The following is a 23,951-nucleotide window of genomic DNA, read 5'->3' as shown; positions in this document are numbered from 1 at the left end:
GTTTTAATTTAAACAATTATTATCAATCAAGTATTATATTACTTAAATAAAAAATACATATATTTTACTGCCTTTGTTTAAATTTTTATAACACATTATCCATCAGTTCACATTTACAACTCTACGTGTTTCTCTTCCAGCAGGAGGTGCTATCAGACTGGTCAACAAAGCAGCGCAGCAAATTACTTTGAAACGTGCAGCGCTCATATTAATTCAATGGATAGCCTTTTGAAGTTTCATCAAATTAGGAGCTTTAAGTCTTTCAAAAAACAACCCTTACACAATAGTAGGGGACTAAATTAATATCAGCATATGAAGTATAATCGTGTCTCATTGTCTCTGAGAGAATGCATGTCAAATGCTGAAAGCACTGTCAGTTTTTACTTTCGCAGTTTTCACGTTGCTTGTGTGATATCCATTGGCTCACCTCCATGGTTTAAAACATAAATATTTATAAAAAATACAGTATATAGAAAAGGCATATCTTTAAAATGTTGTGACGTAACACCAACGTAAAGCCATTGTTTTTTACTCACTGAAAGCCTCATCTGTCAGCGCAATGCAATGCAATCCCCCTCTTGAAATTTCGGCATTAAAAGTTTAGCAAATCGCTATCCATTGGTCTTTCTCTCAGATATACTGAAATACGCCCACACCGCAGAAAATTTCGGTGGCCGAGTATTCGGTGCATCCCTAGAAAAAAATAAATATAAACTTTGAATGTATGATCGACAATATTGTTGTTTCATTTAACAATCATTGTTTAACATGTTCAGAATGAGCCAACAGACCATTTTAACAGGATAAATTGAATATTAACAAAATCTATGGGTCTAGGAAAAAAAATTTTCATTTTCCTGAAAACTATTCAAATGGATTTATAGCGTTTTGGAAAAGAGCTCCTCATGTATTGTACCTACCCTGTAATTTCGTTGAACAAGAGGGTAACAATCACCACTTTAATTTACAACCCGCAGATGTCGCCCTTATCCTGTAATTTCATGGAACAAGAGTATATTTTCCCAGTAATTTAAAAAAGCGTACGTATAGATACAGCAAACTCACGATTTATGCCTGGCACAGTAATAGAGATACCTGTTAACACCGAAACTTCAGTTTATTTACACAGTTCTTTGCAAGTCTCGTATCTGGTTGCCCAATTATCAAAACATAACATGTTCTCTTACACCTGCAAGTAAGTTCTTTAATAGGTACACTATAATTACAGACATGTACACTGTAACTTCAGTTTACTTAGGCAGTTCTTTGCAGGTTGCATATTTGGTTTGTTACCCCCTTATTACCCAAATTGAACATACTGTTCTCTTATACCTACATGTTTGTTCTTTATAGGTACACTATAAATATAGAAATACACGGTAAATTCAGTATACTTACATAATAATTTGCGGGTTGTAATCTAAAGCGTTACCAAAAATGCATAATTTAATTAAGCAATAAGGTACGAGAGGCCGTGCTGTATCGTGAATAAATCACGGCTGAAGGGCAACCCCTTCAGCCGTGATTTATTCACGATACAGCACGGCCTCAAGTACCTTATTGCTTTTATAAAACGGTTACCACATAATAAAAATATTAAAAATCATATTTATTATATGTTATAATATATAATAATGTTTTCATCAAGTAAAATCATCATCTGCCTTCCGCTGTAAAAAGTAGTCCCTAACGGCAACAGAGTGCGTCATTTCATTGAGCTCAAATAAAAACAGGTTAGAAACAGTTCTTATGCGCTGTATTCATTATTTAAAGCCTATACTTTGTATCACCATCATTATTGTTACAACAGTATGTGATAATTTACACAAATACAGCTGCTTATTTCTCAAGAAGAGAAAATGTCCTTTTCCCATGTATTGCCTAATATTCCCGATGCGCTTACAGCCTAAACCTTATTGCAAAGTTGTCAGTGGTTATAAACAGTTAATTCTTAAAATGGTTACAATAACAAAACACATAGGCACATATTTAATAATTATTTTATTAACATATTTAATTAAATAATTTAATTAAAGCATATTAACGAAACATGACAATGACATGTTAATAATTTGTTCATTTCGAATGCTGCCTAGCAAGAGATAACATTTTTTTATTTGTGTTTATTTACATTTATTTGAACATTTCCATTTATTGTGCACACATTAAAAATTTGTCTCATTTCAAATGGCTCCGTTGTGATATTCGATGTTGTTTTCTTTGGTTGGGGCTCAATATTTTCTGTTGATGCAAGGATGTCGCTGCAGCGCTTTCTTTGATTTAAGTTCGGCCTCCAGTAGCTCTTTAGCGTAGCCTGGGTGTCCCCATACTGCCTTGCGCAGCGCGATTTTATTCACGCTTCTAGTCAGTCTGGAAACCATGGACCTAATTTTCACCTAAGATAGGGAACCAATCACAGAACGGGGAGGGAGCAGCAAGACGATGACGCCTTCTATGCGACTCACCGAAGGATCCAGCATGGCAGCAGACGCAAAGTTATCTTTCGTGTCTACACCGTGGTCTACACTGGACGCGAGCGGCGCGACAAATGACATTAGAATGCAAGTTTATTTTGAAAAAAGAGCAACTTTTTGCGTTCGCTCTACATACGTCATCCGGTATAATTGAAACGATTGGCTATGAGCTACGCACAGGCGCATTTGATAGACATTCGTATCGCCCAATAAACGGCTCTGGGCATTCGTAAACCACGCCTCAAATACGAGAAAATGAACATGTGGTTCCCAGACCACGAATCATGACGAAGTCATAACGTGGTCTGGTGATAGCCAGGCTATCTTTAGTGAGCTTTCACACTTATGTCCACTTACAGACATTATTTCTCTTGAATCGAAACCAGCATCAGACAATCTCTGCACCATTGTGCTGCGAAGGCAGTGGTTTGTGTAAATCTTGGTGCCTGCTGCTTTACAAATTCTCGGCAACATTGTTGCGAGGTAATTCACACCCATAGGCTCTCTGGTGTACCTGCAACAGTCAAATATATATAAACAAATAAATAAATAAATAAGATTTAGCACAGTAGATGTGTAAATTAGGATTAGCAAATGATTTATGCGTCACACATACGTACCAAACGCATTCAGAGAGGTTTTTCCTTATAGGGTGAAGGTAAAAAGCAGGTGGGTTTGATGGGAGAAGCGACAAATACTTCTCTAGAGAGGCAACAGGACAAAGAGGGTTCCCGGTCTGCTGGAACATGAAGCCACGTCTGCTCTCCTTATTTCTTTCATTTGGGTCCTTGTGGTTTTTTGTTTCTTCGTTAAAGCTCATCGTGAAATACTTGAGACCATTTTCGTCGGTTAAAATCTTAAATGAGTCCGGCGTGAGTTCCCGGTTCCCCTCTTTTCCTCTACGCCCGAAGTGCAACTGCACATCAAACCAGACTTTGTTTACAAGTCCTTCAGGTGTGCTGGGATTAAGCGCCTCGGACAGTTTAATGGTGCTGAATTCCTTAGCAGAAATAGGCGAGTGATGCTCCGTTTTGTCCCGGCCCTGTCTTCTCAGTGTCTTTACGACTCCAACAAAAACATTATTTGATGAGGTGAATTCGCTGTCTCTCATTAAACACCAGGACAAACTCAAAGGTGGATCGTTGAGATATCTGTTCAGACCTGCACGTAACGCTACATAACTGCTGATGCCATATTCTTCACCTTTGGAGTTTCTGGCTGTTCCGTAGAAATCACGGAGATGTTCGTTGAGTTCTGCCTTGGTGATTTGTTTAAAATCAATACTGAAACCCTTTTCATCACACCAGTCACTGAAGCATTTCACTGCCCATTTTGTTTGCTGCACGGTATTTTTTTCATTACGCGTTTTCTCAAACGTATCAATTTTATGTTTGACCACTGGAGCATGGCGGTTAATTTTTTCAGAAGTATTTCCAAATTGTTCATCAAACCACTCATCTAAGGTCATTCCGCCTAGTAAATCAAAATTGACTTGAAACATTTTAGCCTGTTAGCTCTTATTGTTTACTTCAAACAAGAAATGAATAGACCCTATATTTATGTTGCTAAGGGTGGTTGCTAAGGGGGCTCAATGATACACAGAACGTTGAGTGAAGTGGTCGTAGCCGTGCTGTATCGTGAATAAAACACAGCTGCTGACCAATCAGAATTGAGGAATGGAACTAACCGTTTTATAAAGGTGCACAAATCAAATTTATTTCTTAGAGAATATCTGTCAGCTTGATTCCTCTTTAATTTTTGAGGTATTTGTTTCGTAACTATTTTAAGCCTATTATGAACATAGTAAGCTAATAAATCAGTGGACAATAACTGGTCTGTGGATAACTGTTCACAATATATCACATAAATGAGCCATTTAGACATTTGTCCTGTTCACAGATACTATTACAAGAGATTTGTTAAGAGCCAGTAATTGTCATAATACTCAATTGCAAATGTCATGTATAATCTTGATTTGTACACAGGCTGAGACTTTTATAGTTTCATATGCTGCCATTTCTGATTGTTTATGTGACCATATGTAATAAATGCAAAATGAAAATATCAAATTATGCCAAGAGATATATATTTTTTTCTGATATTAACTCAACATCATGTGTAAATATACCACTTTTATAATGTGAAATATACAATATTCAATGTAATGGAAAATGACTGTCTTTTAATTTTTTTTTTAATTTCTGGTAATAATCATTCGCCATTCTTAAAGGTGCAGTGTGTAGATTTTTGCGGCATCTAGCGGTTAAGTTTTGAATTGCAACCTGATTGCAACCAACGGCTCCGTCCACCGCTCACCCCTCCCTTTACAGAAACTACGGCAACCGACACGCGATTAAGATGTCGTCGTTTCAGACAGCAAAGAATAATGAAGTTTCTTTTATAACGTAAATAAGAGAATTATATTTATTTGATAATTCAATAAAACGATGTTATTGTGAATATTGCAGTTACTTGTTCATCATTGTGTCAGTGTTTTTCCCCAAGAACAGCAGTGATGAAACGCGATCTGTAGAGCAGTTTGTCCGTTCAGGGCTACAGTAGAAACATAACGGCGGCTTCCATGTGGGGGGACCCGCGGTGTATGTAGATATAAACTGGTAATTTGTAAGGTAATAAAAACATAATGGTTAATAAGGTCTTTATTCACCCCTGAAAACATAGTTATGTATATGATATTGCATTTCTGTCTAGAGATAATCTTAAATATTACACACTGCACCTTTAAAGGTACTTCTGGCTCTGTGTTTAGTATTAGATTTAAAGCATTCAGTACAGTATTTAAAGAAAGATTCCTTGAAAGCTGCATGCAAAAATCCCTAATATCATTGAGATAAAGATAAATCTCGCTGTAACCTGGCTAGTTATTAGTAGAGAGTAATTATTCTAATATTGCATTCATCACTATTTCCTCTGTTGCTGTGAGTTTTTCCTCCCTAAATATTACAAATATTTAAATTAATTCAAAAGCATTTACTGAAATCTCATGATTGCAGATTGTTCCAGATTATTGTAAATCATCTCAAAAACTGACCAGCTCTTTTTGCACAGATGATCTGAAAAAAAAAAAAAAAAAATCACAGTAGGAGCAGTAAATGATGCAAACTCAGAAATAATCACAATCACTGCAGGAAAGATGTGTGGACAGATGGTCTCCTGAATCGCTGAATCTCTTGTCACAGTGTGAACACTTGTAAGGTTTCTATCCAGAATGAATCATCTCATGTTTTTTCAGGTATCCTGACTGATTGAATCTCTTATCACAGTGTGAACACTTGAAAGGTTTTTCTCCAGTGTGAATCCTCTCATGTCGTTTTAAATGTCTCGCTGTAGTAAAAGTCTTCTCACACTCAAAGCACATATAGTCTCTCACACCAGTGTGTATTTTCTGATGTTCTTTCAAATGTTGTAGACGTGAGAAACTCTTTCCACACAAATGACATGAATATGGTTTCTCTTTTGTATGAACTCTCATGTGCTGCTTCAGGTTTTGAGCTCTCAAAAACACTTTGTCGCATTGATCACATGCATACAGTTTCCCTCTAGTGTGAACTTTCATGTGTGCTTTAAGATGTGATAAATGTTTGAAACTCTTCTCGCACTGATCACAAGCAAATAGTTTTTCTTCAGTATGAACTCTCATGTGTGCTGTAAGTTGTCCTTTTAGTATGAAACTCGTCCCGCACTGATCACATGTGAACGGTTTCTCTCCAGTGTGGATCCTCTCATGTGTTTTCAGATTTGATGACTGACTGAATCTCTTGTCACAGTGTGAACACTGATATGGTTTCTCTCCAGTGTGGATCCTCTCATGTATTTTCAGATTTGATGACTGACTGAATCTCTTGTCACAGTGTGAACACTGATAAGGTTTCTCTCCAGTGTGAACGCTCATGTGAAGCACAAGACTTGGTTTGCTTGAGACACTCTTTCCACACTGAGTGCAGGTGAAAGATTTCTTGGCTCTTCTTTTCTTTAAATCTTTCTTTTTGGTTTGAGAGCAACTCAAAGGTTTTTCTCCAGGATGGACGTGACTTTTCTCCTCAACTTCCCTCAGTTCTTCATTCTTGTCGGTTTCTTCAATCAACTCTAAATGAAAGTAAAAATGGTTCATTTTCAGTAACTTAACAGTAACTTTCAGTAAAGTAAAAAAAAAAAAAAAAAAAAAAAAACAGAGAAATGTGGACATAAGATGAACCCTGGTGTAACAATATAATGTAGATAATTGTTGTACAATATTTTGATGCAGTTTTATAAATTAAACATCCCTGATTTTTTTTTTTTTTTTCATAAAAAAAGAGATACATTGATCTTCAAATATATTTTAAGATGGAGGAGCCAGAAGCAGGTTTGTTAATCATAAAATTACTGTTGTTTTGCATTAAAAAGTGTTGTTACTAATAATATTAATACTTCTGGTTTTCTACATCAGCGCTATTTGATGTTGAAGGAGTGGAATTCTGGATCGATCTTGGACTCTATAGCAATAATAATAATTATTATTATTTCTTGTGTTATTATTAACCTTTTACATTATTCAATCATCAAACAGAGTTAGCAGCTAAAACATGTATTAGTAGTAACAGCCTTTGGTAAGAATGGAATATGCGACACTATTCTTTTTGGCTGCTGAGTTCTATATTTTCAATTATAAGTCAAGATGTCATGTGACAGCTCATAAGTAAAAAAAGTTAGTTAAGTTGAAGCAAAAAAAATGGTCGCAGTCTGAATATCTGCCTTATTATTTGATGCTTCAGCTATATTATTGCAGAGCTCTACAGATTTTCTCAAAATCAGCTTGAAGCTTTACCATCAGCACTTAAATAAAGAAAGAAAAATAGACACCAACCTGTTTGTTCTTCAGTATCTTCAGTGTGTTTGATTCTGCAGGGCTCTGGATCTCCCATCTTCTCTTTGTTCTCTTTAATAAACTCAGTCTTTGCCGATTTCAGCTCTGCCTCATGCTTTGATGCTTATCTTCACTTGTGAACTGATGGGAATATTCCAGCATTTATTAGTGAACCACAGTGGGAGGAGCTTCACTGATGTTGCGATTATTGTGGGAGGAGCTTGATTGAAGGTGAATTGCAGCATGAGAGGCGCTGATCTGCCAATACAAAAAAAAAAAAAAAAAAAATACATCACTAGCTGAGATTGTTTTCACAGCACATCTCCTGTAATTTGCCACTTAAAGCTAATTTTATTGAAGACATCAGCATAATAAATGAGGTGAAAACAGGAACTATTGACATGAAATAAAGAGTCTGTTCAACTGCTCTGTTAATATTGATGGGCCTCAGACTATCAACACTCATTCACAAGACATTCAGGATCATCAGCAGATCATCTCACTTTATTCTGAGTGTTTGCTGCCAGAAACTGAGGCAGGATATATGATAAAAGCCAATTTCTCACAATATGTATAAAGCATAAATAATCCAAAACGAACAAAATAAACAAAAGTGAATATCTGCTGAACTGCACTGTAATATGATCTAAATAGTTTGATTTTATTATAACTAAATTTGTTGCAATGAAGTAATTAGATCATTAACATGTTAAATTCTTGCATGTAAAGAAAAAATACATATTTCAGTGTCACATTTGATTAATATTTCGCTATATTATAATGTATGTCTGTTTGTCTAACGTGGCTCATTATATGACCAATAAGCAGTCTCTGTTTCAGTATATTTATAAATAATAATAATAATAATGATAATAATAATAACAGATTTGATCTGCCAAATGTCAAAGTGTAGAAATAAAATAGCAGCAGCAACTTGAGATCGATTCCCCTCACAGATCTTATTTAACATGGCATTCAGCAACAGTTCTCACAGCAAACAATAGCATAGAAACAGCATTCAACATATCGTCCTCACATGCTCGCTGCAGCACTAAATGTTTATTTCAATTGGAAGACGCCAGAAAAGATGCACAAGTAGCCTAAACCCGATAAAATCCATACAGAAATTAGCCTGTAAAATGTCGTTTAAACAAACTTTATAAAGTGCGTTTGATAGTAAATAAAGGAAAATATAAAAAAAAATGCCGTGAACTGCTGAACTCTCCTCAGTAGACTCGGATGTCGGTTATTGTTGGCGGGATTCGATAAGTGTTTGAATAAAGATCTGGCGCCAAAGCTGGACGCTCAATGGATTTTAATTCGCCTGAGATTTTACATTTATTTATTTATTTGTTCATACTTCTATTTTTAGTTTAGCTTTCTATATTGTAGCTACATTATATTTGCAAATCTCGGGCAGATTATGCTTACTTGTTAAAATTGAAATGAGTAGCCTAATGAGGGAAATTTCAAATCTATTTATGAATGTGAATATAGATAAATGTTAATTAAATCTGACACAAGGAAATGTTAAATTTAGCTAAATTTAGTTTTATGATCATTGTCAGTTGCTGTAGCCTACATGAAAACTGTAAAATGTTAATTATCTAATTAATTTACTGCAGTTACTGTGGTTAGTAGAAAAACAAACTATATTCAGATTAATACGGACATGTTGGGCTATGATGTTGTTGTTAGCGTTTTTGATTTATTGATGTTGTATCCATGTCACACTGTGAGAAATAACAGTTGTGTCTTTCATTCGAACACTTTTAGGCTTTTATCATTTATCCTGAATGAAATAATGTGTTTCTAGCAGCAAACACTCAGAATAAAGTGAGATGATCTGCTAATGATCCTGAATGTCTTGATGAATGAGTGTTGATAGTCTGAGGCTCATCAATATTAACAGCTGCTGAAAAGACTCTTTATTTCATGTCAATAGTTCCTGTTTTTACCTATTATTCTAAGTCCTTTTCATTTACGTGTGGTGATCTGATTTTTTGTACCTGATAGGCGCACATAAGTAATTTCTCCTCTTGCCGCTTCATATTCCAGTTCAGCGGGTGGCGCTAAAACACGTTTGTTTGCCAAACACCAAACTTCAGAGGTATATCAGTGTATTATGTGAAAGCTTGGCTGAAGAGATGAGTTTTTAATCTAGATTTAAACAGAGAGAGTGTGTCTGAACCCCGAAAATTATCATGAAGGCTAATCCAGAGTTTGGGAGCCAAATGTGAAAAAGTTTTCCATCCTTTAGTGGACTTTGCTATCCTAGGTACTACCAAAATTGTTTTGTTTTTTTTACCTTAGGGATCGTGATGGTGTCACGTGAGAACAAGGGTCTGGGTCCAAATGCAGGGAAAGTAAGAATATTTAATAAAACAAAACACAAATAAACATAAACCAAAAAGGCCAACACGGCACAATCAAACATTAACTCAAAACATAAACTGAACAAAACAAGAACACAGTCAGGAGCCAAGATCTATAATCCAAAATACACAGAACAACCATACAGAAAACAATGCAGCCAGAAAGAGTAGTGGGAAATGAGAGTTCTTATAGAAAAGTCCAAATGGTGAACAGCTGTGAGTGAATCAGTGTTAATGACAAAACAGACGTGATGAATCTGAGTGCAGTGCAGGACAGCGACCTCAGGTGGCTGAGGGAAAATCCACAGCCCCGATCATGACATTACCCCCTCCTCAAGGAACGGCTTCCAGACGTTCCACAAGGCCGAGAAAAAAAAAAAAAAATTCTGGAGGGAGGAGGAATGGAGGAAGGCGAATCAGGGGGAGGGATGGCGGGCCAGGCCCATGCAGCGGAGTCACGTGAGCGGACCTCGCCGCCAGCAGAACGTCAGCGGACACTGCCGCCTGAGGAACGTGAGCTGGCCTCGCCGCCTGAGGAACGTGAGCTGGCCTCGCCGCCTGAGGAACGTCAGCGGACGCCGCCAGAGGAACGTGAGCTGGCCTCGCCGCCTGAGGAACGTGAGCTGGCCTCGCCGCCTGAGGAACGTGAGCTGGCCTCGCCGCCTGAGGAACTTGAGCTGGCCTCGCCGCCAGAGGAACGTGAGCTGGCCTCGCCGCCAGAGGAATGTGAGCTGGCCTCGCCGCCTGAGGAACTTGAGCTGGCCTCGCCGCCTGAGGAACTTGAGCTGGCCTCGCCGCCTGAGGAACTTGAGCTGGCCTCGCCGCCAGAGGAATGTGAGCTGGCCTCGCCGCCAGAGGAACGTGAGCTGGCCTCGCCGCCAGAGGAACGTGAGCTGGCCTCGCCGCCAGAGGAACGTGAGCTGGCCTCGCCGCCAGAGGAACGTGAGCTGACGCCGCCGGGTCCGGAACAGAGAGAGCGGTCACCGCCGCGTCAGGAGCAGAGAGAGCGGTCACCGCCGCGTCCAGAGCAGAGAGAGCGGTCACCGCCGCGTCCGGAGCAGAGAGAGCGGTCACCGCCGCATCCGGAGCAGAGAGAGCGGTCACCGCCGCGTCCGGAGCAGAGAGAGCGGTCACCGCCGCGTCCGGAGCAGAGAGAGCGGTCACCGCCGCGTCCGGAGCAGAGAGAGGGGTCACCGCCGCGTCCGGAACAGAGAGAGCGGTCACCGCCGCGTCCGGAACAGAGAGAGCGGTCACCGCCGCGTCCGGAGCAGAGAGAGCGGTCACCGCCGCATCCGGAGCAGAGAGAGGGGTCACCGCCGCGTCCGGAGCAGAGAGAGCGGTCACCGCCGCGTCCGGAGCAGAGAGAGGGGTCACCGCCGCGTCCGGAACAGAGAGAGCGGTCACCGCCGCGTCCGGAACAGAGAGAGCGGTCACCGCCGCGTCCGGAGCAGAGAGAGCGGTCACCGCCGCGTCCGGAACAGAGAGAGCGGTCACCGCCGCGTCCGGAGCAGAGAGAGCGGTCACCGCCGCGTCCGGAGCAGAGAGAGCGGTCACCGCCGCGTCAGAAACAGAGAGAGCGGTCACCGCCGCGTCCGGAACAGAGAGAGCGGTCACCGCCGCGTCAGGAACAGAGAGAGTGGTCACTTCCGCCTTCCCACGGAAGAGCCAATCCACCCCCACTGCAAAGCGGGAACGCAGTCGCGCCGACTCGGCCCTACAGGCCTCCATCTCGGCCAGTTGGAGGTGAATGACCTCCTCGAACCGAGCGGCCGCTGCCTCAAACGCCGCCGCCTCCTCAGAAGAAAAAAAAATATTACTCCCCGCTGGACCCATCAATGCTGGCTGCATTCTGTCACGTGAGAACAAGGGTCTGGGTCCAAATGCAGGGAAAGTAAGAATATTTAATAAAACAAAACACAAATAAACATAAACCAAAAAGGCCAACACGGCACAATCAAACATTAACTCAAAACATAAACTGAACAAAACAAGAACACAGTCAGGAGCCAAGATCTATAATCCAAAATACACAGAACAACCATACAGAAAACAATGCAGCCAGAAAGAGTAGTGGGAAATGAGAGTTCTTATAGAAAAGTCCAAATGGTGAACAGCTGTGAGTGAATCAGTGTTAATGACAAAACAGACGTGATGAATCTGAGTGCAGTGCAGGACAGCGACCTCAGGTGGCTGAGGGAAAATCCACAGCCCCGATCATGACAGATGGATTGCGATCATTTCTGTCGTGTGAAAATAAATACCAAGTATATCCCTGTCTGCCTCCTTGACCAGTGTGTGACAGAAGACCAACTGTTCTGAGGAACAAAACAATTTGAAAAATTTTTGAGGATTAAAAAATAACTGAATGAGCCGGTTAATGTGGGACATATCCGCGTTTGTGCATCATTGTCTGTAATGTGTTCTGTAGCCTACTGCACACATTGCAGACATCAATGTACAAATGCGAATCCGTTCAACTAAAAGTGCAGAACTAGATTGTAGCTACTGGATGTCACCCTACTAGGTTGAGCCTGGACTCATTATCTGGCATCCAGTAGCTACATTCTAGTTCTGCACTTTTTGTTGTACGTGATCATACTTTTCTGAACTTTATGAGTCGAATAAATATCAGGGTAAAATATTGCCTTCACTGAAAGCATACAATTGGTTAATGACTCAAAAATACACTATATTGCAAAAGGTATTCGTTCACCCATCCACATAATCAGAATCAGGTGTTCCAATCACTTCCATGGCCAGAGGTGTATAAAATCAAGCACCTAGGCATGCAGACTGTTTTTACAAACATTTGTGAAAGAATGGGTCGCTCTCAGGAGCTCAGTGAATTCCAGCATTGAAATGTGATAGGATGCCACCTGTGCAACAAGTCCAGTCGTGAAATTTCCTCACTCCTAAATATTCCACAGTCAACTGTCAACTGTATTATAACAACGTGGAAGCGTTTGGGAACGACAGCAACTCAGCCACGAAGTGGTAGGCCACGTAAACTGACGGAGAGGGGTCAGCGGATGCTGAGGCGCATAGTGTGAAGAGGTCAACAACTTTCTGTAGAGTTAATCGCTACAGACCTCCAAACTTCATTTGACCTTCAGATTAGCTCAAGAACAGTGTGCAGATAGCTTCATGGAATGGGTTTACATGGTCCAGCAGCTGCATCCAAGCCATACATCACCAAGTACAATGCAAAGCATTGGATGCAGTGGTGTAAAGCACGCTGCCACTGGACTCTAGAGCGGTGGAGACTAGGGATGTTAACCGATGACCGTTTGACCGGTGGTTGACCGTATCAACGTTAACCGGTCAAAGTTGTCGGTAGTCGGTTAAAAAAAAAAGTGATATCTAAATTAGGCTATTATAGACAGTGGACTATACGCTACTACAGTTAGCCATCTCATTCCTCATCTTTTTGTGTTAAGTGAACAAATTATCCCTCACACTAAATTTTTCATAACTTGCCTGTTTGTACTTAATAAACCAATAAAAACATTTGGCGCGAGGTCACAGCGTTTGGGTTCGCGCGCTCACAAGGTTTGCGAAAAGTAAAGGCAACAGGCTAAAACACTCGAGGTTAGAGCCAGGGCAGACGACAGGATGAAGCGTGCAAAGAAAAGTAGTGTGTGGGACCATTTCACCAAAAAGAATGAGACAGATGTAAGTTGCAACTTGTGTGATACAGTGCTTAAATATAGTAGCAGCACATCATCTATGATGTATCACCTGAAAACGCGACACCCGCAAGCCTCTTCGGGTGAGAAAGGTAGCCAAAGCCAACCTACCGTGTCATCTATGCTAGCAGGTAGGAAATGTGAAATGGAAGGAAATGAGCTGTGGCAATGTTTCAAATGAGCTTCTAACCTAGACAAACGCCTTTATTTTCAAAGCGATCACCTTGTACCCAAACCATTTGAAACTAAGGAGCCATTTGTCCTACGATTACATACAATAAGCTCTTCGGCGCCGCGTTTGCGGGTCTCATGTTTCGCGCTGTAGGGGATTTTAAAAAAGTGACGTGAGTGGCAGTGTGTGTGTGAGAGGCAGAGTGGCAGAGAGATGCGACAGAGTTGTGAAATTGCAGGCGCGGCTCGAAATGGCTGTTATTTCAAATAGCGTACCATATTTTAAACTAATCGGTTAACCGGTTTCAACCGGCTAATGAGGCTCGGTGGTCGGTCAAGAAATTTTTTAGTTTTCGCCATCCCTAGTGGAGACGCGTTCTCTGGAGTGAAGAATCACCATGCTCCCAACTTTGTGGGAACAGTTTGGAGCTGGCCCCTTCCTCTTCCAACATGACTGTGCACCAGTGCACACAGCAAGGTCCATAAAGACATGGATGAGAGAGTCTGGTGTGGATAAACTTGACTGGCCAGCACCTGGTCCTGACCTCAACCCAATAGAACACCTTTGGGATGAATTAAAGTGGAGACTGAGAGCCAGGACTTCTCGTCCAACATCAGTGTGGGACCTCACATCTGCACTTCTGGAAGACTGGTCAAAAATTCCCATAAACACACTCCTAAACCTCATGGACAGCCTTCCAAGAACAGTTGAAGCTGTTATAGCTGCAAAGGGTGGACCAACGTCCTATTGAACCCTATGGATTAGGAATGGGATGTCACTTAAGTTCATATGCGAGTCAAGGCAGGTGAGCGAATACTTTTGGCAATGTAGTGTATATGTAGTAGGTTACCATATATCGATGGAACCACTTGTCTGCTATTCACACAAACATTCTTTGAAGAGAGAGTTTATGACTTTAACAGGCACCAACCCTTTGTCCCATAATGTTCTGGTTCATTTGTGACAACAACTTTTCCAGGTATAAGGCAACTACATACACAAGAAAAGACCAAACATGACTCATGTCATTATGATGAGCATTCTTTGGTTACACACTGACTTTTGGTTGGGCTTCTGGTATGGTTGAGTGTTTGACTAAATTGGTATTTATTTTAGGACAATTATCCATTTCTACAATGAACCACCAACACATAAAAGAGGGCTTGCTGTTTTTAGAATTATTTCAGAAGTAAAAATGCTTAATTTAAAAGTGCACAAATAAAATGTATTTCTCACAGAATATCTGTCAGCTTGATTCCTCTTTAATTTTTGAGGTATTTGTTCCGTAACTATTTTAAGCCTATTGTGAACATAGTAAGCTAAAACAGTGGTCAATAACTGGTCTGAGGATAACTGTTCACAATATATCACATAAATGAGCCATTTAGATGTGTCCTTTTCACAGATACTATTTATTGAAAGCAAGTTATGATGAACATTACAAGACATTTGTTAAGAGCCAGTAATTGACATAATACTCAATTGCAAATTTCATGTATAATCTTGATTAGCGCACAGGCTGAGACTTTTATAGTTTCATATGCGGCCATTTCTGATTGTTTATGTGACCATATGTAATAAATGCAAAATTAAAATATCAAATTATGCCAAGAGATATGTTTTTTCTTCTTTTTTTTTCTGATATTAACTCAAAATCACGTGTAAATATGCCACTTTTATAATGTGAAATACACTCAAAATAGTATTTGGCACATATTTGAAGATTAAAAAAAATAAAATTTTAAAATGATAAATGTACATTTCTGTATATGGTGCTTGACATAAAAAGATGTTGAAGCATAGTTGAAGTAGGTGGAGAAGAAAATCATTTTTATATTTGAGAATGATTATAAATGAGAATTCGTCTCTGCATTGAAATGATTGAAGTGAACAACTTAAATCAAAATAAAAGTGTACATATGCAAGTATGTATGATAATTAACACTATTATAACATTTAAAAAGCTTTCTGTACAAAGTTAAATGTAATGAAAAATGACTGTCTTTTCATTTTTTTTTATTTCTGTAATAATCATTCACCATTCTTAAAGGTACTTCTGGCTCTATATTATTAAATTTAAAGCATTCAGTACAGTATTTAAAGAAAACGTCCTTGAAAACTGCATGCAAAAAATCCCTAATATCATTTAAATGAAGATAAATCTTGCTGTAACCTGGCTAGTTATTAGTAGAGAGTAATTATTCTAATAAGCATCACTATTTCCTCTGTTGCTGTGAGTTTTTCCTCCCTGCAAAATAATTAAAAACAATTCAGATTCATTTAAAAGCATTTACTGAAATTTCATGATTGCAGATTGTTCCAGATTATTGTAAATCATCTCAAAAACTGACCAGCTCTTCTTGCACAGATGATCTGAAGAAGAATCACAGTAGGAGCAGTAAATGATGCAAACTCGGCAAGAATCACAATCACTGCAGGAAAGATGTGTGGACAGATGATCAATCAAGGAACACTCAATCTGTGAAACTGTAAATTACATCAAAAGTAAGAAATGATGAAAAGTAAAGATGCGTGGTACCTCTGACCAATGATCCAGCAGTCCCATTGGCTTTATTTTCAGCTGAATCTGGAGCTGCAGAAAATGTAAGACAGTAACATCATATTTGCATACTTTATCATTAGTTTATTTATGATTACTTCATCAGCTGTAAGTAAGACTCGGGTAGCTGTTATGGCTCAGTTGGACAGATATAAGATGTTCTTATGTGTCCCAAGAAAGAAAGAGGAATGAAACAATGAGGAGTTGAAGATCAATTATTTATTTTTTGTATCATCATGATGTTTAACTACATACCAAGAGTGGAAAAAGAAACAAAAAAAGAGGAAAAACTCCCAGAGGACTGGAAAAACATGAATCAGCTTCCTGACTGCTGTTTGTTTATCATCATGCAATTAACCCTCTGGTGCTCTTCGTTTAGCAGTCACACGTGTGCTCTTCGCGGTCAGAAGTGACCGGACACCTGTAACGCATCCTGTAATTTTTTCAGTAAAACCATTCCAATTCATTTTTGTTTAATAATATTTTTTCTTTTTTCTTTTGCATTTTGAGAGGGTTTTGTGGTAATAATGAATATTTATGCTGTAATTAATATCCATTTTTTGCCATTGAGAATAATAAAAAATTTAATTTTAATTTTTTTTTTATTTTTTTTTTAATGAATGCAGTATTTCAGGTTGAAATAGAGACTCAGCCATTCAACACTAATTTTTGAAGGCAGATTAGCGCCATCTGTTGGTAAAAAACGAGAAAAACATCTGTAATGGCAGGTGTAACTTGATGCCTGTATAGTTCTCTACAAAGCAGCTTGTGAATTGCCTAGTTGTTTTTAGACAATTGATTCAGCATTTTTATTAGGTGGAATAGTTGAACATACATTTAAACAATCTCAAAGACTATTTCTTATCCAGTTTGGGATAGTTTTTTGTTATAAATATGATTTGAAGTGTTAATTTTTTGTATATGCAAGAGAGTGTGTGTCTTTTGCACTCTGGATATGTAATTTTTTTATACATATATTTTTATTTTATTTTACATCTTCTCAATTTGCTGTGTTTCAGTTCATTTGTGCATGTGTGTGTGGATGTGTGAGAAAGAGACAGAAAAATTCTGTACATTTTTGTCGATTTCCCATTCATTTCCTGATGTCGGTCATTTTTGACCAAAGAGCACAAGTTTTTTTTTTTTTTTTGGAATCGTGCCCTCATTTTTTATGTGTGTCCATAAAAGTCACTGAATTTGGTAGCGTTCTCATGAAGCTGTGATTTTTTAAAAAAAATTCAAAACCGAAAATGTTTTGGTCAAAAGTGACCGAATAGAGGTGAGTATATTAGTGTGTTTGTGTGTGTGTGTGTGTGTGTGTGTGTGTGTGTGTGTGTGTCTGTCTGTGAATGGGTGTGTTTTAGAGTGTCACCCCTTCACTGCTGTGTACTTTTTTCAGCATTGTGGAGGATTTGTAGATTGTACACACAAAAATTCTCTGAATATTTGTATTTTTGTCAATTTCCCATTCATTTCCAATGGTCGGTCATTTTAGACCGAAGAGCACAAGTTTTTATTTTATTATTAGTTTTTTTTAATCGTGCCCTAATTTTTTATGTGTGTTCACATTCCAAATGCCATAAAAGTCAATGAATTTGGTGCTGTTCTGATGAAGCTGTGATTTTTTGAAAAATTCTAAACCGAAAATGTTTTGGTCAAAAGTGACCGAATAGAGGTGTGTATATTAATGTGTGTGTGTGTGTGTGTGTGTGTGTGTGTGTGTGTGTGTGCGTGTGTGTGTGAATGGGTGTGTTTTAGAGTGTCACCCCTTCACTGCTGTGTACTTTTTTTCAGCATTGTGGAGGATTTGTAGATTGTACACACAAAAATTCTCTGAATATTTGTATTTTTGTCGATTTCCCATTCATTTCCTATGGTCGGTCATTTTAGACCGAAGAGCACAAGTGTGACAATTTTTTTTACGACCACTTAGCCTGCTTGAATCATGCCCTCAATTTTTTTTTTGTGTTGACATTCCAAATGGCATAAAAGTCACCGAGTTTCATATCATTCCGATTAAGCAGTGATTTTTTAAAATTCAAAACAGAAAATTTTTCGGTCAGAAGTGACCGAAGAGCACCAGAGGGTTAAATCATAACAAGTTTGTTGTAGCTACATTACTGGTAGCTACTGAACTGTGTAGACAAAATATCTTGCTGTCATTAAGTCAAGGAAGCAGAAATTCTGAACAATGAGGTTCCGTAGGAAAATTAGTTTCTCACCTGAAATCTTGACAGTGTATGTGTCTGAGGTCTTGAGTTGATTTCTGTGAGTAACATTGCATCTCCACTCTCTGTTGTCATCTACATTCAGGAGTGTTGTAGACACAGTGATGATACAGTGTCCTGATGAGAATAATATCTGATATCTGGAGTCTGATATCGTCAGATTAACACCAGCCTGATTCACCCAGAACAGCTCAATTCCCTCAGAATGGATCCAATCTTCACAAGAGACTCCAGCATAAGAATCCAACTGACAGGAGAGAGTCACAGAGCTGCCTGGACTGATCTCAGTCTGTGAGGATGAGGATGGAGAGACTGAAACACAAAATAACACACAAATCACACTTTTCCATCATTAGGGGAGAGTGGGATGAGTTGTGCCAGTTTTTACACAAAGTGACTTTATAGTGAAGCCATGACAGTAATCCCTCCAATTTAAGCATGTGCATATATTTCAAGATGTTGTGCATCCATGGGAACAATAAATTTGGATCTGAAATAAACTGCTTCAGAATTATAGCTTTCAGAAAAAAAAAGTGGTCTCGTGGCACAACTTGCCCCCGGTGCGGGGTAAGTTGTGCCTTTGGGGAGAATGCATCGGGGTAAATTGTGCCAGTGATTTTTTAAAATAAAAAAGAACATTTTAATGTCATGAACTGTAATGTTATATAAAATCAAGACAAATCCAATACAAAATTACTAATTTAAGGATTATTTAGATATCGTTAACCTATTAAACTATCGGCATGTCATATTTTCTACTTTTTCGGAAAACTCAAATATATAATATATGATATTTGTGAATCATTAGAACACTGTCTGTCAACAAAACACTGTCCGTCAATTATGTAACATATAAGGAAAATGTGACTTTTTTCTGAACATTTCTGAACATCCCATTGTGACTTAGGCCACTTGAAAACCTGACAAACAGCAGGTAAATCAAACACTGATGAGGCACGCTCATCTCCTCACAAGATTATCTCTGTGGGTATGTAGGTCTAGATCAGGGATGCCCAACCCTGTTCCTGGAGATCTACCATCCTATAAAGTTCAGCTCCAACCCTAATCAAACACCCCTGAACCAGCCAATTAATCTCTTATATGTAGCACGTGATAATCACAGACGGCTGTGTTTGAGCAGGACTGGAACTAAAGTTTGTTGGTAGGTAGATTTCCAGGAACAGGGTTGGTCAGCCCTGGTCTAGATGGTCTACTACTTAACATCCGACTGGCACAACTTAACCCTGCCCCTCTGGCACAAATCACCCCAGCCCGACAATTTTTAAAGACTAGCATGATCCAGCAGTTTAGAGCTAACAATATGCTAACTGTATAGACTCACTGTGTAGTCTACTAAAGCACTAAAACATCTGTGAAATATTTTCAAACTTGTCTATAATTGTTCAGACGCAACAATCAAAAAACTTTGATCATATAAATTTTACTTTATAAAAAAAAAACAGTTTTTTGAGCTAAAATGTGCTTAGCTCTCATGCCATGTGTCTCTCTTCTTTGGGGGAAAGGTAAATTGGATGGCTCTTCAAAAGTATGTGGTCACATGACCAATTTCTTTTATGGTTTTCTAGAAACAAGGGGTGGAACTACTTCCCCCCTGGCACAAATCATCCCACTCCCCCCTATGGATGTTTAAAAATGAAGAATTTGACCATATAATTAAATTGACCACATAATTATAAAATTACCGTGAAGAACATGCAGATAAACACCTGCATCAGTTCCTTGTAGTTTGTCATTCACATATTGTCGGCAGGTGTAAAGTCCATAATCCTCTTTTGTGATGTTCTTGATGTTCAGAGAGCAGTCAGACCACAGACTCAGTCTCTCTGTGTCTTTCTTTTTCATCCCTCCAGCAATCAGTTCAACTGCTGATAAATCTATGAATCGGTTATAGATCCATGTAGTTGATTTGCAGTCAAGAAGACCATTATTACAGGGCAGATGGACAGAACTTTCACCAGAACTGGTGAACACATGAGTATCATTCACTCCACTGGTAACTAAAACACAAGAACATTTGAATGATCATTATGTTATAACAGTATATTAATAAATGAAGTTTCATAAACAAAACCCTGTGACAGAAGGCCATATGAAGAGTTTACATAACTGTTATCAATGATTTCCTCAGAGTTTGACTGTTATGATATTGCAGGGTATTTTATATCGAATGCAGAAATCAATAATACAAAAGAAATTATAACTGTTTTGAACACTTTTGACTTGATTCGGCATGTGCATGAACCCATGCACTCTTGATTTACTCATCAGTAAGTGTCTAAACATTCCATCCACTGTTATTAAGGACATAGCTCTATCTGATAACTTCTGTATTTTCTTTGATATATTGATCTCTGCTACCACTGAATCTAGATCCGTCTCTGTCAGAAAGAGATGCATTAACGATAACGTCACAAGGACGGTCTGAGACGAGCGGATCCATTTGCAGCATTTTATTAGTACAGGCAAAACACAAAGGGGCAGGCAGAAATCGTAGTCAAACACAGGCAGAATGGTCGGGGCAGGCAGCGAGAATCAAACACGGGAGGGAGTCCAGGAATCAAAAACACGGGAAAACAAACACGGGAAGAAACACTCAGAAATGCAGCCGGGGCAATACAAGACTTCGCCCAGAGCTAAGTGTGACAGTAGCTTATATGGTGTCTGTGTGATTAACTGCAGGTGTGTGTGTGTGTGTGTGTGTGTGTGTGTGTGTGTGTGTGTGTGTGTGTGTGTGTGTGTGTGTGTGTGTGTGTGTGTGTGTGAATGAGCTGTAAGTGTGGACTGAGGCTCAAATCATGACAGATAACACTGGTGTGATATTTATGAAGGCTATATCTTTAACACTAAGCATTTCTGCAGGCTCTGTTGATCTTCTCCTGGATTCCTTGAACTCTAAAGTAAAAAATGTTATTTATGAACTTGCACCTGTGAAAGTCAGCAAGAAGACTAGCAGACAGAAATCACTGTGGAGAAAATCAAAAGCAGTAGAGTATGAAAAGACAATGCAGAAAAGGTTAGCGGATGTGGTGGAAGACAAAACTTGAAATTCACTATACCATCTGTCTAGACAACCTTCATACTAGACAAATTCTTCTCAAACCTTATAAACAGCTACTTAACTCTAGCACTCTTTTGCTACCTTTGAGAGACTAATAAACCCCCCTAGATTCCCAGCTAAATGCTTTCCGACAGCAAATGCAATAAGTTTGCTTACGTCTTTTCTGAGAAGATCAATAATATCAGAAATACAAATAGTACATCCTCAAGTTATGCAGAGGTCAGACAGATTCACCTAAATTTCACACCAGTCTTCAGGTCCTTACACTGGCTTCCAGTTATGTTTAGAATTAAATCACTCAATGGCCTAGGACAGTGGTTCCCAACCACGTTCCTGGAGGCCCCCCAACACTGCACATTTTGCATCTCTCCTTTGTCTGACACACTAATTTCATGTCTTTGAGTGTTTACTAATGAGCTGATGATCTGAATCAGATGTGTTTGATTAAGGTGACATGGAAAACATGCAGTGTTGGGGGGCCTCCAGGATCATGGTTGGAAACCACTGGCCTATGACCTTAATACATTGCAGATATGCTCACTGAATATAAACCTAACAGACCACAACAGAGATCATTAGGATTGCGTCAGGTAGAAATACCAAGGGATCACACAAAACAAAGAGAATGTGCTTTTAGCTATTATGCTGCCCGCGGTTGGAATCAGCTTCTAGAAGAGATCAGATGTGCTAAAACATTAGCCACATTTAAAAGCAGACTCAAAACTTGTCTGTTCAGTTGTGCATTTACTGAATGAGCACTGTGCTGCGTCCGAACAGATTGCATTGTATTTTATGTATAATCGTTTTTATTCTTAACTGTTTTAATCAATTTAAATGTAAATGTTTTTAAATAGTTTGTTTTACTGTTGTGATTATTTTTGTATGATTATTTTAGCACTTTGAATTACCATTGTGTATGACATGTGCTATATAAATAAACTTGCCTTGTCTTGCCTTGCCTTGTACTGTGCTAGACGAACTGAGACTTGTCACAGCACTTGTATACTGTTGTTTTCTTCTTGGTCTGATTGCTTGTATTGATGTCCTCAATTGTAAATTGCTTTGGATAAAAGTATCTGCTAAATGAGAAAATGTAAACGTATTTACCTGTGAGAAGTGAAGAGAGAATGATCAGTCCCAGCAGACACAAATGACACTTGTCAGCCACTTTTTTGTCTCTGTCAGTATTTTTCTTCATTGTATACTCACATCACATTGTATACTGTCAGCTCCTCCTCTTCTTTTGTTCAGACAGTCTCATTAAAAAAAGAAAAGCACAAGTGTACAGATTAATTCCCACCAGTCTAATCTGGGTTTAGAGATGATCTATGCTATATTGTGGTCAAACTAACTGCGTTCTCACACTCAGCAGTAACATGTTCCCAAACTTCAAGACTGAGATCACAGCTCTAACAAACATACAGGAAACATGTAATGTCACACTTAGTGCAAAACTTTACCACCTTGAGTCACCATGCTTGATTAAAAGGAGACAACAAGTTATGTAAAAGAAAGGTTTTGTTCAAAAGACCTTGGACTTTGCATTTGCTTTGCTAAGTACATTAAGTTATGTGTAATAAAATGGAATGACACAAGGAAAAAAGTACTGAACACATGAAGGAAGGGATGTGCAAAAAGGCATGGGCTGTATCCGAAATCGCCTCCTATACCCTCAAACAGTGCACTATTTGAGGGGACAACCATTTTAAGTGGTGTTCGAAACCATTGTGGACGTTCTCGAGTGCACTCATTCAATCCCACAATGCACCGCAAAAAGGAGTGTACAAACGATGTACGCTCAACAGCTAGAGATAACCCATAATGCACTGTGAGAGTCGCGCACCGACTGAATTCCCACGTCTCGCCAGACAATGGTGCCAGCAGCTGAATCATCCATCTGTTCATTTTACAATGCGCTGGTCCATGGCGTAATACAGCGTAAAGCACAGGTACCAATTCGTTGTAAAGTGATTATTAATTTTTTTAACCAGGGTTTTATTCGTAAATTCCTTGACATAGTTCAAGATAAATCCTTTAATCTTACTACTGAAACTGTCCATTTTAAATGATTGTTAAACAGCAAGCAATACTATGCAAAAGCGGCAGTCCTTCCGGTGCACTTAGTGTCCGAATTCACTCACTCGTTTTCATTCACTAATTTAGGGAATAGTGAATGAGGGTATTGTCACGTTAGAGATTGATGAGGTCTGGGTCCAGATGCAGGTGAGGATATACTTTAATTAAATTAACACAAATAAACAAACGAACAAACCAACAAAAGGCCAACACGGCACAAACACGACTAGAGCAAGGCAGTAACATAAACATCGAGGACAGGATACATGAAATAAGAAACAATGCAGACTCACAGAGTGGGGGAAGAGTGGGGATTATAAAGTCTGTGATGATGAGGATCAGCTGGGGTGTGTGTGACGAGACAGGTGTACAATCAGGGAAGTGCAGTGCAAGGAAGGGAAAACAGCGACCCCAGGTGGCTGAGGGGGGCCCCA

At 39.1% G+C, this 23,951-nt stretch overlaps 3 protein-coding genes across 3 annotated transcripts in view; 1 reads left to right on the top strand and 2 right to left on the bottom strand.

Annotated features, from left to right (window-relative positions):
* Window positions 1-23,951, top strand: part of LOC141328719 (uncharacterized) — a 107,255-nt gene that overhangs the window by 30,502 nt on the left and 52,802 nt on the right. The window lies entirely within an intron of this gene.
* Window positions 5,695-7,399, bottom strand: LOC141329577 (uncharacterized). Its single transcript, XM_073835475.1, has 3 exons — window positions 7,342-7,399; window positions 6,084-6,581; window positions 5,695-5,999 (listed from the first exon to the last, which is right to left on the bottom strand). Exons 1-3 carry the CDS (start codon window positions 7,397-7,399, stop codon window positions 5,695-5,697), a joined length of 861 nt encoding a protein of 286 aa, XP_073691576.1.
* Window positions 15,791-22,639, bottom strand: LOC141341818 (uncharacterized). Its single transcript, XM_073846433.1, has 6 exons — window positions 22,549-22,639; window positions 20,066-20,380; window positions 18,357-18,674; window positions 16,114-16,167; window positions 15,926-16,006; window positions 15,791-15,822 (listed from the first exon to the last, which is right to left on the bottom strand). The coding sequence occupies exons 1-6, from the start codon at window positions 22,637-22,639 to the stop codon at window positions 15,791-15,793; spliced, it is 891 nt and encodes a 296-aa protein (XP_073702534.1).

The sequence above is a fragment of the Garra rufa genome, chromosome 1, assembly GCF_049309525.1.
Source record: "Garra rufa chromosome 1, GarRuf1.0, whole genome shotgun sequence".
NCBI classification, from domain to species: Eukaryota; Metazoa; Chordata; class Actinopteri; order Cypriniformes; family Cyprinidae; genus Garra; species Garra rufa.
This window is presented reverse-complemented; position numbering and strand designations above follow the sequence as displayed.

Excerpts from the sequence above, each read along its gene's own strand:
- LOC141329577 (XM_073835475.1), bottom strand. The coding sequence starts at position 7,399 with ATGGGAGATCCAGAGCCCTGCAGAATCAAACACACTGAAGATACTGAA. Across the intron at positions 6,582-7,341 it reads AGATACTGAAGAACAAACAG|AGTTGATTGAAGAAACCGAC; the intron begins GTTGGTGTCTAT and ends ACTTTCATTTAG. Across the intron at positions 6,000-6,083 it reads TTGTGATCAGTGCGAGAAGA|TGTTTTTGAGAGCTCAAAAC; the intron begins GTTTCAAACATT and ends AATGCGACAAAG.
- LOC141341818 (XM_073846433.1), bottom strand. The coding sequence starts at position 22,639 with ATGAAGAAAAATACTGACAGAGACAAAAAAGTGGCTGACAAGTGTCAT. Across the intron at positions 20,381-22,548 it reads TCTCTCTTCACTTCTCACAG|TTACCAGTGGAGTGAATGAT; the intron begins GTAAATACGTTT and ends CTTGTGTTTTAG. Across the intron at positions 15,823-15,925 it reads CATCTGTGCAAGAAGAGCTG|GGAGGAAAAACTCACAGCAA; the intron begins GTCAGTTTTTGA and ends ATTATTTTGCAG.